This window comes from Neoarius graeffei, chromosome 7, assembly GCF_027579695.1.
Source record: "Neoarius graeffei isolate fNeoGra1 chromosome 7, fNeoGra1.pri, whole genome shotgun sequence".
Classification (NCBI taxonomy): Eukaryota; Metazoa; Chordata; class Actinopteri; order Siluriformes; family Ariidae; genus Neoarius; species Neoarius graeffei.
In genome coordinates this window covers 34057705-34073213 of record NC_083575.1, presented here as the reverse complement: position 1 = coordinate 34073213, position 15509 = coordinate 34057705, and the positions used below count along the sequence as shown (strand labels likewise).

Genomic DNA, 15509 nt, shown 5'->3' with positions numbered 1-15509 from the left:
GAGGATCGTTCATTTTTGTCAACCTGGAACGACCATCACTGAACAGAGGTGGGGGTCTATGACATCTATCAGCCACCTACAATGCAGCCATCAGCATTCTGATTCAGATTCTATGATGATCCATGAGAGGATAAATACTTGATACTCCCTATTAGACAGACAGAACTCAGGATGCCTTTCGGACGAGAGGCGAAACGTCTTCAAGACTTTTCAAGCAAGTCCAGTTGCTCTCTTCTACCAACCACAGATTACTATGTACCTGGATGACTGAGTATCTTCACAGATACATTTCACAGAGGCAAATTTTCAAAAGGAAATCGAACATAAATAATTACAGGGACTGTGGCCATCACTGCTGAGCTTAGTCAAAGCCTTTAAACTGGGGGGTTATCAAGTGCAGCTCTCTGAAAGTGCATACACAAGATGGTAACCAACAGCAGACTTTCATTGCGTCCTTTATTTCACTGACCTGCAATTTGGTACCTTTCGCTTACGATGAGTAATAATATTCAGTGAACAGCTCAGTATATCTGACGAGAGTGAAGGGAGAGCAACAACACTGACATTTTGCACTTTATTTTACAAAAAGTAAAAAACAAAACAGCTAAGTGGTTCATAAGAATACCAAATAAGGAATTGGGGGGAGGGGACACACACCACACACACAAACAAACGATTGCATGGTTACTTCCAGTTTAAAAAAAAAAACCACAGAAATAATTGCCAAAATCCAACACACACACACACACAGCACCTGGTTGACATATTACTTAATCTTATTGGATTTTTTTGGCGTTTTGCCAGTGAGCTTTTTCTTAGGTGATGAAAAGTCCTTGTGGCAGCAATCACAAACCCAGCATCCTAGAATAAAAATACAGAACACAATTAACTTTAGGCAACAACCAACCAACCCACCCTGGACATTCATCACTTCCACAACAAAACCCTGAAAGCTGCTCTACAGCAAAATCAGCTGAAGATCACAGAATGGTGTGTAAGGATTGAACTGAAATCCTGATCAGAATCAGCAACAAATAAAAAAGCTAAATATTGTTCTAACACAGACCTGGGCATTTTACGGCCCGCGGGCCGCATCTGGCCCTTTGGTTCATTCTGACCGGCCCGCGTAAGGTTAATTAGAAATTACAAAATAAACGTATTTTCTAATTTTACCTCATGCATGGACTGAATGTGCATTGCTTTTATTTTGAAGTTGTGTTCAACAAAAACGCAATGCGCGCTAGGGGTGGGCAAAATTATCGATACGGCGATATATCGCGATACTTTGTCTTCCGATTCAATATCGATACTCAAAATTTGAATATCGATATTTTTTCAAATAATAAATCATGTTTCAGACAGGTTGTAAATCCAGTACGACTTCCGCATCGCTGCTCCGCAAGGTGTCGCTGTGCCGCTACCTCACTGCAAGGCACTCTTCGTCTTCTCTTTTTTTCCCGGTGGTTGCAGTGAGGAAAAAAAAAAAAAAAAGCAAGCATGGCTGTTAACGTAAACCTAGAGACGCCGCCGAACTTTAAGGCAGATGTTTGGAGGCACTTTGGATTCCAAAGGAAAGGAGAAAAAAAAAAAAAAAAAAAACAGTGAGCTGGACAAAGAGTATGCACTCTGCAAAACCTGTTTCGCTCCAATTAGATATTCAGGTAACACAACAAACTTGCGAACTTACTTAGCACGACACCACCCCGACATATTAGCTCAGCCGGAGCCACCGAAACCCAACCCGAAGCAAACTACACTGGACAGCGCCAAAGTCCTCCCGTCTACTTCAGTGATGTGTGACTTACTGTAACTGTGAACTTAAATTTGTCATTTAAGGCCAAAGGCAAGAAGCTGCACTTTATTTTGCATTTTCAATTTTAGTGTGTGTGAGACACTGCATTTTATTTTGAGTATTTACTCTAAGTTCAGAAGAAACGTGATTCACTGAGGTTTCAGTTCAGTTTCAGTGTGTGGACACTGACCCACACTGCACTTTGTTTCATAATTGTGCTCAGGGAGACCAAGATGCCCACTGCACTTTTCAATGTGTTCCAGAGAGTGTGTTGTTCCTGCAAATATGTTGTAACTTGCGCTTGTATAGTTACAATAAAATGGCATGGATAATTAGAATTACATTGTTTTGACTCAGTTTGTCCCATGAATTATCACTATCATCTGATGTACATAGAACTCGGATTTTAAGATGCATAATGCGTTTACATTTTTCAGTGATCTATGTAGAATATCGCAATATATCGCAGTATCGTATCGTGACTCAAGTATCGTGATGCGTATCGTATCGTGAGGTCCTTGGCAATACCCACCCCTAATGCGCGCGACATGAACATGACATGAAATCCCACGAAACCTAATCCCGCGATAACTACTTCCGTAATTTGTCCAGACCAACCACAAACTTGTACGTCATCCTTCAAACGGTCCAGCCAATCACATAGTATGACGTCACCAGCAGGCGCCGGACCCCGAGCCGAACTGTAGATCTGATACCTACACCGAATCGACGTTGTTGCAAGCAGGTCACAAGAAAACTTTCGCCCCCAAAATGTCCGCAAAAAGAAGAAAGGTAGATGCCGAATGCAGGGCTTTCAACAAAACATGGACTGCTAAGTATTTATTTACTGAAGTCAGAGATAAAGCCGTGTGTTTAGTTTGCGGAGAGCAGATCCGAAAAACACCAAATGAGGTGATTAGACTACAAATGTGGGCATCATTATTATATGATGTATCTTGCTTGATATTTGGAGTAGAAAGACAATATTGTGATGTCTTTATTGTGTTTTGGGGTGAATGTGACTGGAAAAAAAAAGGTACAAACGTTCACATTTTGTTAACCATTGTTTTGGGAAGTTTGATTGAATAAATGACATTTTTTGTAAGGCAACCTCGTTTTTTCCCCATACTCTCACCAGTCTTAGCAGCTTGTAAAGACAATGATATTTATTGCTTTATATAAAGAAATACAATTAATATTATGCAGAATTTAAAGTTCAGCCTTTTGGTCTGGCCCTCCACTAAATTTTCTGTTTCTCATGTGGCCCCATGGAAAAAATAATTGCCCACCCCTGGTCTAACGGTACGGTGCTCTGGACTGTAGCCACAAGTGCAGCATGTGCAATTCTATACTCTTATTATTACAAGTTTCAAAAGTGAGTCATATGCACAAATTCCTCAGTCAACAAACCAAATCAGTGGGAATAACTTACCCAAGGGAATGGAGTCCATTCCCACGCAGAACGTATGGAAACCACGGTCGCATTTATCACAGAACATCATTTCCTCCTCGTGATGGGGCTGCTCACACACCATGCAAGTTTTACACTCCATACACTGCCACGGGTAGGTCTTTATCAGCGCCACCAGCTCTGCGCTAATGTCCAAACACGACGGGTGACCTGCGCACGTGCACACCTCAACGTAAGTGACCAGTGATTGAGAAGAGCAGGATGTAAACAGATGGTCACCTCCCATTTTGTGCTTTTAGAGATTTAAAATAAAAGTCTAATGTAAAGCTTTTAAACTAATCAATAATATAGGCAAGTGCAAAAAGTCGTCAATCATAAATGAACTAAATAAATCTAAATATCAATTATTCGTATTTCTTTATTACTCTGAAATAATAATTTAACAAAAAAAAAGTTTAAATTTGAAAACCCTATTATGAAACTACTATTTAAAAAATCAAATATCATTGGTTCACTGCCCATGGCTCTCAGAACCTCTTTATGTAAAAATGCTGTATTGTGCCATTTTAGGTTTTTTTTTTTTTGGTTAAATAAATCTCAAAGAAAAATCACAGTTGAAGTATTTACTTACCGCTGTTCTGGCATTGAGAGCAGTGGATGAGTGCCTCCGGTTTGCCCTTCTTGTTGGACTCCTTACCCTTCTGGCATATGCCACATATAGCATTGGGAATGACCTTAGGCTGCAAGGGCAGAGCAATGCTATAAAAGCCATGGCAACCGAAAGGTCCTACAATTCCCCATAAGACTCTGTGGTCATGGGCCTTACACACCAACATACTAAATACAACTCAATTTCAGGTCTTCAGTCAAGACCAAAAGTTTTAAATAAAGTACAGCAAAGTTAACAGCACAATACTGTATGTGTAACATTTTCAATGAAACAGTGCGTCAGTCAGATAAACACGATATGATCTCAATAGCATCAAATTACATAATACAGCACTTCTCCCTCACAGTATAGCTGTATCGTCTGCGTCCTCAAAGTAGCAAGTATGTTGTATTTGTACTTTTGTACAAATTAAATAAATGCAGCATGTAATTAAGGCTACATCCACACGACAACAAGATTTTTTTTTAGCGGATAAAAAAAATTATATATTAGTGCTGTCAAAAATGTCGCGTTATTAACGCGTTAACTTGACTCAATTTTAACGGCGATAATTTTTTTATCGCGAGATTAACGCTCTGTGACATGATGCCTCGCCCTGCACAGCCAGAGTCCTCTGCCCTCCCCCGAAGAGCCACGGTGCTCGGCTAAGGTTTCGTTTTCCCATCGGTGGCTCCAGCCCCACTTTGCAGTGGATGTGACAAGACGTGTTACGCTCTGCAATAAAAAAAAAAACCATTGGTACAACCAGTGTTCGAACTATGCCGATATTTTCGGGGGGTCCCTTTATTCTCTTGGGGGGGTGCTTGCGCTTGTTTCAGAGCGCGGCTCTCCATCGCGCGCTCACTTCGGATATGCAAATGCTTCCCGTTACACACGATTGCTATGTCAATAAACATCATTTTGACAATATTTTAGAGACCCCCCAACATTTCCCAAATCATGTTTTCAAGGGATCTCATGTCTGTTTCAGGGGATCTCGGATCCCCCGAGTACCCCCGTAGTTCGAACGGTGAGCAAGCCCATTCACTTTATGCTGATAAGAGAATTACGATGGTTTTTCATGTGACAAAAATGTGCGATTAAATTGCGATTAATCGCGAGTTAACTATGACAGTCGCGACATTAATCGCGATTAAATATTTTAATTGCTTGACAGCACTAATATATATATCGCGTCCACATGGGCAACGGATCAGTAAAATATCAGGTACATATGGCAACGCAACGCTTGCTGAAAATGATGCAATACACATGCCACACCTCTACGTGCGCTGTAAGACGGTCCCATCGGAGACACCAGAACAATAGAAGTAGACGCATGCGCATAAACCCCTTCTTCTACCACCCGGCACTGAACTACTACTACTCTGGGGTCCGCCATTGTTGCTGTTACGAATGATGCGCGCAAGAGTGCTGCTTGTTCTAGTCATGTGGTTGTGACGTCATCGTAAACAAATCCATTCTACTCATCCAGACGACTTCACAACGGCACTGTTGCCAGATTTTTCCACTCTGGAAACCGTTCTCAAAAAATATTGTTTTGGGGCATCCAAAACGCCGGTGCCGTGTGGACGCCAGGCTGAAATGATAAAAAATTTTAATCGGATTCACCTGAATCTGTTGCCGTGTGGACAGGGCCTAAGACCAGAGCTTCTGTTTTGTTTATCACTCCTCAGCAATACCATGATCCTTTATTTCAATAAATCTTCAATCTGAGAAGTAAACAAGAGTGCTCTGAGAGCACAATATCCCCCACTGGCAACTATGCCATAACTCTGGTAAAATGTGACTGAATTGAACGAAATTGAAATACACATATTACCGACATATAACAAAGAATCCTGTCAAGTTTCGTGAAATTCCTCCAAAAATTGTGAGAGGAGTTGATTTCAGAAGGTGAATACCCTTCCCGGGACGGATGGACATCACCATGACAATCCCCCTTTGGGCCTTTCAGCCAGCGGGGGATAAAAATTATGAGGGAAGTTGATTTCAGAAAGCAAGAACACCTTGATGAAATTGCCAAAGTACAAGTTTGTTAATAATCAAGGGCATAACTCTGGTCAAATTTGCCCAAATTAAACGAAATTTCAATACGCGCATCATTGTCATAGAACAAAGCCTTCTGCCAAGTTTGGTGAAATTCCTCCACAAATTGTGAGAGGAGTTGATTTCAGAAGAACGTACACCCTCATGAAATTGTGAAAGCACAAGGTTGTTAATCAAGGGCTGTAACTCTGGTAAAATGTGACCGAATTGAACAAAATGACAATATACGTATTACTGATATACAACAAGGCCTTTTACCAGGTTTGGTGAAATTCCGCCAAAAACTGCAAGAGGAGTTGATTTCAGAAGGAAAACATGCTCATGAACTTGTCAAATTATAAATTTTGTTAAATTAAGGGCTGTAACTGGTAAAATGTGACCCAATTTAACAAAATTACACTATGCGTATAAAAAAGAATCCCGCCAAGTTTCGTGAAATTCCTTCAAAAACTGTGAGAGGAGTTGATTTCAGAAGGTGAGTACCCTTTCCAGGACGGACGGACAGCCATGACATAATCCCCCTTCGGACCTTTCAGCCAGCAGGGATTTATTAAAAAAAAAAAAAGAAGAAGATTCTAATATGTGTAAACACATTGGACAGGTTTTTACCCAAGTAGGCAAACTGTTTATTTGCTTTACATCAATTACGGCTCATGAGTTTCCCTTTACCAAGTTTTGCATTACCTTTCAGACTAGTTAAAAACAAACAAAAAACAAAAACCAGTCATACCTAACACAGCATTTCACATTTCATGCTTTAAGAGCACACATGAAACACTTGATCTAAATATTTTCCTTTAGTGCTCACACCATTAAAAATAAATAAATAATTCTCTGCAATCTACTTTCTTTAAAATCTTTTTATTCAAGTGCTTGACTAATATGCAGGTCTAAATACTAACAGGTCAAAGCCCACACTATAAAAACTGCTAGAAAGAGCAGTGTCAAGACATCAGCAAATGCAAAGTGGGTGGGCAAGTTGCAGGTCAGACACATTTTGGCTGATAATAAAGCTCACAGTTAAAGTAAACATGAGGATATTAACCTTCATTCTGTCACAGTAAGAGACGATCTAATGGAATTAATTCGTTACAAAAAGGGGGAAACAATCACTGGAAAAGACATACTGTAGTACTTGCACTATAACACACACAACGGGACACAAGAAATTGGAGAAGAGATGGAAGAGGTACCATCCTGTACAGGAAATGGATCAACAGAAGCTGTACCGAGCATTATTTAGACAAAATGATTCATAATAATAATAATAATAATAATAATAATAGTTGCATTTTAGCGACTTTAAATCATTATCGAATAAATATTAACTGAAATATATAGGTAAAATTTGGAGGGGAGAAATCTGTGACAAGATGATTCTCTTTTGATACATTAAGGAAAAACAGGCTCGCTCTGTGCGTGTGTACGCGCATATTGGGGGAGATCAGGTTTTGGTTTGGGGAGGACACTGGAAACACTAAACTGAAAGTACTTTTTTTTTTTTTTTTAAATGTTATTTCCCCCAAGCACCAGCTAGTAGTGAAGAACCAAAACACTGAATACGACATAGTGCCTATTAAAAGTGTTTTGTGAGTTATTACTGGCATTAGAACTGAAACATTGACAACTAATGATTCCACCAGCTGTTAATGTGGCTGGTTTGGTTTTCATCTCGGCAGCCTCACGCCGGTCATTTTACACTAAATGGCAGTCATTTTTGTTATTTCAGCTACTGCGGTACAAATGTCACCATATCGTTCGCAAACATCTGCTCGGAAAACTTGGCTCCCGCAAGCCGCTAGTGTTATGTAAGATTTTGATAAAAAGATGCACATTGCTCATGACAAAACTGGTCCGAGAACCTTGAGTGAGAATCGTGATCTCCATGTTTTTCATTTATTTCATTAAAGGATATGGGACATGAAACATAAATGCACGCTATATCAGTTTCTTTCCATTAAAAATATGAATTAATTGCATCAACAAATACAAAATCATCTATTAAATTCAGCAAAATCGTTATATTCGTGATATGGCATTTCTGCTCGACTTCCGATATGCATTTTCTACAACCGGAAGAGCTGCTGTCACGTGATCATACGTCACAAAAACTTTCGGGCACAGCACAAGCGGGTAGATGAATAGAGAAGTGGATGACGAGAAAATTGTTTTTATAGTCTTTAAAGTACATTGGACATCATACATTGGACATCATGGTGTATTGTGCCGCTTATGGTTGCAATAATTCCAATGGGAAATGCCCTGGAGTAAGTTTTTTTGCATTCCCCAAGGACCCGAAGCTGAGGAAAGTGTGGGCTCACTACTGCCGTAGAAAAAAAACTTTGCACCTACTGTTTCCCACAAACTGTGTTCGGACCATTTCACAGAGGATTCTTTCAACTTTAATACTCAGGTACTGAACGAAATTAATTGCCAAGCCAAATTTACCTTCACTCGGAGTTGTACCATTATTTTTTAGACAGGGTGGACGAACCAGGGCATTCGCCCGCCTGGCCGTGCCCGACGAGGAGCGCTCTCGGCCGGCTTGGGAGGCAGACGGCAGCCCCTCCTGGAAGTGTGGTTTTACCATGGGCCTCATGCGGAAAAATGCCGAGGTGCATTCGCTAAGTGACTGAAAGCCGAGGTAAGGATTAGTATTATAATTTTGGGTGTATCAATTATTGATTATCATAATTCTGACTCGTTTCGCCATTTTGAATGTTTTCATCTTGGACTCTGGAAGCATTGTATCTCAATCAATCTCGAAAAATATCAGCAAAAAAAAAAAAAATAGCTTGCAACGGACTTTAGCTAGATCTATGATGAACTTTCAATGTATGATACAAAAATAATACTTCTTTCAACAGATCATTAGCCTTTGAGCAGAATTGTTTAACTTACCAGGAAGTGTTATCCAGCCGACTGCTTTCAGTTTCATGGGGACTGAATGAACTCTCACTCTCAGAATCATCTGACCCGTCAGAGTAAAGACAAGATCCATGTTCATGTGAATTTCCAGCTATCGGTTCGAATTGATAAGGTCTAACTTCACATCTCTGTGAAACATCGGGAATGTCACTGTCGATGGCGTCCATTTCGGTAACCTGTTTACATTAGATTCCCAAGCGCTGGCTCCTTGGAAAGTTTTTGTTACGTCACAGGTCACGTGACCACCTAGCTCATTAACGAATCCTTGTTTTACGCTGATGTATAAAAAAGTTGAATAATGTGATGATTTTCACATTTTTGACACCCTGCAGTGATTTAGATGGCATTTCTTATGTCCTTTATACATAATTATGCCCAGAAAAAAAAATCCATGTCCCATATCCTTTAAGAATCATGTAGCCTTAGAAAAGTTTAACACAATTCCAGGTTTGGGTCTATAGAATCGGGTCTGTTTTGCGAGGTAGATAGATTAGATTACTTCTTTAAAAAAAAAAAAGTGATGGATTGAAGAATGCATATGGCTCCTTCGTGCAAAAATATAAGAATTATTTAGATTTACATCTAAAGCAGGCCTCTATACAACTTTATGATCAGAAAATGATGCAGGTATACAGGCAGAATGTCCTGTAACAGCATAAGAGGATTAGATGAGCTACTAAATACTGATTATTACCAAGACGTGCAAAGTGTGACCTTTTTTAAGAGGAGGTTTTGGGGTTTTTTTTCCCCTCTCAAAACAGTGCTGGTCTAAGTTCAGTCCTACTTGAGAAGGTATACCTTTTGTTGATCCAAAGTGCTTTGATAATAGCAATAACAAGGAAAAAAAAAATTGCTGATCAGCCAAGATATGGTTGGTGTCTTAAGTTTCGGAGCTACAAGGCTAACGTAACTAGTAATAAGTAACGGATACACTTCAGCGAAAAGCCAGTAGCAAAACAGGGAAACCAAACATGGCTTGGCTGGTCGACTATAAAATCATGACCATCCATTTTACCAAAACTGTTTCATATCAGACAGCAGTTTGAAACACTTGCATGCTACAACAACTTGCAGGTGCGGGTGAATCCCACCCAAAACAATCCAGATTCTGTTCTTAACCGCTTCTTCACCCAGTAATTGCTGGTTTTGAGCAATATTTAAAAAAAAAATAAAAAGGCAGATACAAAGCTTTTTCTTCCTCCTGCATGGTATTTACATCACTGACATTTGCTTTTGGAAGGAATTCTCCCTCATGAAGAAAAACACAGCTTTTGTTTCTACAGATAATAAATAAAAATCCTTGGAAATTAGCAGCCAATCACATCTCCACACTTGCCTTTCAGATTAACTGACCAAGAGGTATTTCAAAACATCTGAAGTAATGTTTATAAGGTAGGGGTAAATATATATTATATAATTTTTTTTTTTTTAAAGAAAGAAAAACCCAAGGTGTGCAACTCAGCATTAAAACCTTAAAGTAACAACAGTGCCACATTACTGGCATGAACATTATTGCTCCCAAAGTCTGTGTTGAAAAAGTGACCCCTCAAAAGGCCGACTGGTACCAAACAAGTACCACAGTTGGAAAATAAAGTTCCCTTGATGACTGCAGTCCCAAAAAAAAAAAAAAAAAATCACCTGTATGAGTGCAAGTGTGTGTTGGTTAAGATTATAGCATCGTTTAGACTCGGGTCAGATGAAAAGAGGTGGATTTCTCATTTGAAAGTGCTAGAAAAACTGAGGGGAAGGGAGGGGGGAAAAAAATTATCAGGGGCTTTTGTCTTCTACCTTGTACCCAGGAACAGATTTGTGTTGGAGGGTGCGTGGAGTGGCGTCTTTGCTTTTGCCTTTGGACTGGACCCCACTGTCCTGGCTGTCTCCATCAGAGGTATTTCCTGTTGAACTGTCCTGTATGGAAACCGCAGCAGTGTTAACGACAAAAATTCCTCTTATACTGAATACTGTCAGTGATTAATATCACCATGGCAGTAGATGAAATGGAATCATTATGATCCTAGATGCATATTGAGGAGTCTCTTAATTGGACTGTGGTTTTTGCCCTGATTTTGTTCCTAATTTCCCTGTTCATCTGAGACACGACACCAGCCAACTGCATCTTTTCAAGCTCCTGCTCATGCAACGTCAGGGGGCGGCATAACGCACTGAGGAAAACGCTATCCACCCACTTCCATGTGCACGAGCTGTCAGATATCCAGGACTGTCTAGTGCTGCCGTGATTGATACACTAGAGAGAGCATGCCTGCCATCCCTCCCTCACTGAGAGCACAGGCCCATTTTGCTCTCTTGGACTCCTGGCCACGGATGGCTGTGGCATCATCAGGTACTTGCAGTCTCTGGATGATTGGAGACTTTCTGCACTTCGAAAGCTAGCTAAGTTTCAGGTTGACAAAACACTGATGACACTGTTTTATAAAGCTTTTATCGAGTCAATTCTTACATTCTCTATTATCTGTTGGTATGGAAATGTTACCATCAGAGAGAAAAATGCACTTTTAAAAATTGTGACTGTAGCTAGTAAGATAGTGGGTGTGAAGTTTGATAGTCTGAGTATTTTAATAAGCAGGTGTTTAACAAAGCCATTCAAATATATGAAGACCCAGGCCATCCATTGTACAATGAATACATTTTTTTGCCATCTGGCTTACGCCTTAAAACTCCAATGGCCTTCAAGCAGAGGTATAAAAATTCTTTTATTCCCTTGTCTATTCAAATACTGAATACACAAACCAGGAAAAGATAGCTTTTTCCATTGTAGCCTTTGTCCTCATCTGCATTCTGTATGCTTTTTATATATTCTCATTTATTTATTGAATATTTTATTTTTTACTGATTTTATTTTTATAGTGTTGTGTGTTATGTGGTGGTGGTGGTGTGTGGGTGATGTGTGTGACCCTGTTTGCAACCAAATTGCCCATTTGGGACAAAGAAATAAATTGAACTGAACGAACTACATTTTCTGTTATAACTGGGCTGTTTTGAAAACCATCAGTTTCCCCAACAAAAAATGTAATGCCAGCCGTGGCAGTGTTTAACCCTTTGAGGTCGAGAGCTTCACCAGTGAAGCTCAACAGGTTTAGAATGAGTAGGTCATGTATTTGGATAAATATCTTCATGAGTTTATCATACAAGCATGATAAACATATGGACAGAAACTTGATACTTTCCTATGTGCCCACTGCCAAACAATATTATAGTTTTTAAATGACCTAAATTAGATGAAACATAAAACTTGTCACCTTACTCAGTCACACCAGAGTCAGAGCGCTGAGCGCACACTGACACATTCATAAAAGACTATCATGCCATTACCACGTGAATAATCATTTTCACTCTTTCGGTTTCAATTAGTTTCTCTTTCGTATGGGGAACGCCCACCGTAAACAGGATAAAGTCTGTCAGACAGAGTTCAGGCTATTTGGAGGTAAAACTTGTTGCGAGATGGCATACGGATTTTATGCGCGTCAGATGATTCAGGACAGCGAAATCAATTTCATGATTCAGGACAGCAATTCAGTTCAATCTTGAGAACTGCGACACTGATGATGAGCAGTGCCTTTTTTTTTTTATAAACACTTCGACTCAATCTAGCTGAAGAGCAACTCAAGTGTAAATATTTCTTCTGAGCAGATCGGTTGATATGCGTGTGCTGTAGTGCATACGCAGGAAAAATGACTGAGCAATTTTTCCAGAGTTAAAAGTATTTTCCTCAAAAATAGTTAATTTTGCTAGATTTTGAGTTTAGAGAGTAAAATCTGGAGCTGGAGTGGGAGCAAAATTACAGTGAAATTGTGTAACAGTAGGTTGTGGCTCTGAACTGAGTAAAATAGTACGAGTTAATTTCAAGAGACACACTGAATAGGGTCAAATAGCAGATAAATGAAGATGTTGTAAAAAGCAGTTTTAGAACGGCGTTGGAATGTGTGAAAAACATTACCTTACCCGTTGTGACTTGACCTGATGGGATTAAGAGATGGCAGTGGGAGGGGTTTTCACTCTTCTCATTGAACGGAATGGAAACTTCACACTTCATTGAATACCCCTCCCACTGCCAACCCTTTATCCCAGAGCAATAGGACATATGTTTATTGATAGCCAGTTAATTGCCCAAATCAATGGTGCAGATTTAAGTTTTTGTGCTTGATACATTCCTAAAGGCCAATTTATGCTGACAACGCAGTCCTCGCAGATGGCGTCTGCGTAGCCCCCCCACCTTTGCAGACGCTCTGCACGCACCTCCCAAAAATTGTGACCACCGCAGAAGCCTCGCAGACAGCGTCGCAGACAAGAGGGCTCTGATTGGTCCACTCTACATCCACTGTACACACACTTACGCTTCCCTACTTTCCTGGTTTGGTTTGTTTTCACGACCGCCATTTTTAAAAACACGAGCGAAGATGGAGCAGCACGAAGAGCGGTTGATTGAGGAAGTACGTACATCTATACGACTCCAGTTCTAGTCATTATAAGTAACCGGAGGATAAACACTCCACTAACCACACCCACCAACTACTCCTAGCGATTTTGCGACTTCGCGCCCCCTTGCGTTGTGGCGGTGAATAACATCACACACGCCTATTACTCCCCGCTCAACGATAAATTACAACTGTCTGAGAAAAGCTATCTGCGAAAGCCTTGTCGCACGAGCATGCAGAGGCCCTAAGGCTGAAGAGAATCACCGCAAGTGACCAAAACGGTTCGACACAATGGGTAAGGTCATGTTTTTTCATACATTCCAGCACAGTTCTAAAACTGCTTTTTACATCATTTATCTGTTTTTTTTTTTAAGTACAATCATGACATACATACTACATAGATATTATTGTAGCTGAACACAAAAAAAATGACTTTGAAAATACTGCTTAGATTTATTGAAATTGAGAACAAAATCAGAGCATACCAAAATCATTAGAGTGCCAGAAAATACCCTCAGACCCCAGAGGGTTAACAACATTGAATGTCAAGTTGTAAGCAAGTACCATGATAAAGACATGATATGGATATTTTCATGGGTTTTAAGGTTATAATTCTGTGTCCCACCAAGAAACATATAATGAAGAGTTTAAATCTTACAGAGGAGCCCTTGTTTTTCTTGGCATCATCTCCTTTTCCATCTTCGCCATCATCCGAGTCACCATCGCTGTCTAGGGCAGGCAGTTCAGGGTCCAGTGGAGGTTCATACAAAGCTGTGTTTAATGGCAGGTAGCGCAGCTCATTTGGAGAATACCTGCAAACGCAAACCCGGGGGGGTGGGGTGGGGGTGTTTAACAGGTCAGTGTTAGCAGAGTTAGCACCTTAAGCTAACGTTTACAGCACTGGGCACACAAGCAGGCTACACTGTCACCTCTCTGATTAGGTTTAATCAGTGCAACTACAGACACAGCAAGGAGCAAATTTAGTAATAAGGTTATCGTCACACCTTTTGTAGTATTCCTGGAACTGTCCTGGGATGAGGGCAACCGGGTAGGGCCCAGTCTTTGTCCTTTCTGGTGGGAGGACTTTATATTTCCCTTGAGGTACCTGAATTATCTGCATGAAAAAAGGATAAGCTGTTTGTGACACAAAAACACCACAAACCAAACTTACAGAGATGCAAAATTTTAGTACAAACGTCCTGGCTAAAGAAAGGCAGGGACATAAGTTGCAATATAAAGCCTCCAAAAGCATCTTAGCAAGGGGGGGGGGGGCTAGATCCCAGGACTTGTATAATAAAATTAAATGTATGATTGCATTGACGACACAGGAATAAAGAAAACTAGTTCCATAGCCTGTATTACTCCAATTCTAAGGTCCCTTCACTGGCTTCCAGTAAGCTACAGAATTGACTTTAAAGTATTGCTGCTGGTATACAAATCTCTAAATGGTACAGGGCCCAATTACCTCTCTGATATGTTGCAGCGGCCTAACCCAATCAGATCTACCAGATCAAAACAGAAAAATTTACTATTAAAACCAGTTGTTAAAACAAAGTGTGGTGAAGCAGCTTTTAGCTACTATGCAGTACAGCTATGGAACCAACTGCCAGAGGACATTAAAAATGCTCCTGCTGTTGGCAGCTTCAAATCTAGACTAAAGACCAAGCTGTTTTCAGATGCTTTCTGTTAAATAATTAATATTGTCTTCTTTACATTCTTTATAATCTTTACTTCTCTGCATGTTTTAAATTTACTTTAACTTTATCCTATTTTATTCTTTATTCTATTCTGCCATTTTTTTTCTTTTCTTTCTCATCCTATTTGAACTACTACTTCATTTTATTATTTTATTTTTACTATTGTTTAATTCTTATTATTTTCTTTTAATTAATTGTTTTAGAATAAAAAATAAAATTATTTTATGTAATTTTATTTCTCTATTGTTTACTGTTTTTACTTCTGTAAAGCACATTGAACTGCCATTGTGTATGAAATGTGCTATATAAATAAACTTGCCTTGCCTTGTATGTGATCAAAGCAAATCAGACACGGGATGACAGTTTCACATCACTCAAAACTTTCCCATATCTCATCTCATTATCTCAAGCCGCTTTATCCTTCTACAGGGTCGCAGGCAAGCTGGAGCCTATCCCAGCTGACTACGGGCGAAAGGCGGGGTACACCCTGGACAAGTCGCCAGGTCATCACAGGGCTGACACATAGACA

The 15509-nt window shown here is 39.9% G+C and overlaps 1 protein-coding gene across 2 annotated transcripts in view; it reads right to left on the bottom strand.

Annotated features, from left to right (window-relative positions):
- Positions 1-560: 560 nt before the first annotated feature.
- Positions 561-15509, bottom strand: part of phf10 (PHD finger protein 10) — a 54564-nt gene continuing 39615 nt past the window's right edge. For both annotated transcript variants that reach the window (XM_060925533.1, XM_060925534.1), the window contains 6 exons: positions 14288-14397; positions 13942-14095; positions 10639-10758; positions 3835-3943; positions 3225-3413; positions 561-861 (listed from right to left, as the gene is read on the bottom strand). In XM_060925533.1, coding sequence (XP_060781516.1) covers positions 767-861; positions 3225-3413; positions 3835-3943; positions 10639-10758; positions 13942-14095; positions 14288-14397 — 777 coding nt within the window. In that variant the 3' untranslated portion in view covers positions 561-766. The remainder of the gene's footprint in view (positions 862-3224; positions 3414-3834; positions 3944-10638; positions 10759-13941; positions 14096-14287; positions 14398-15509) is intronic.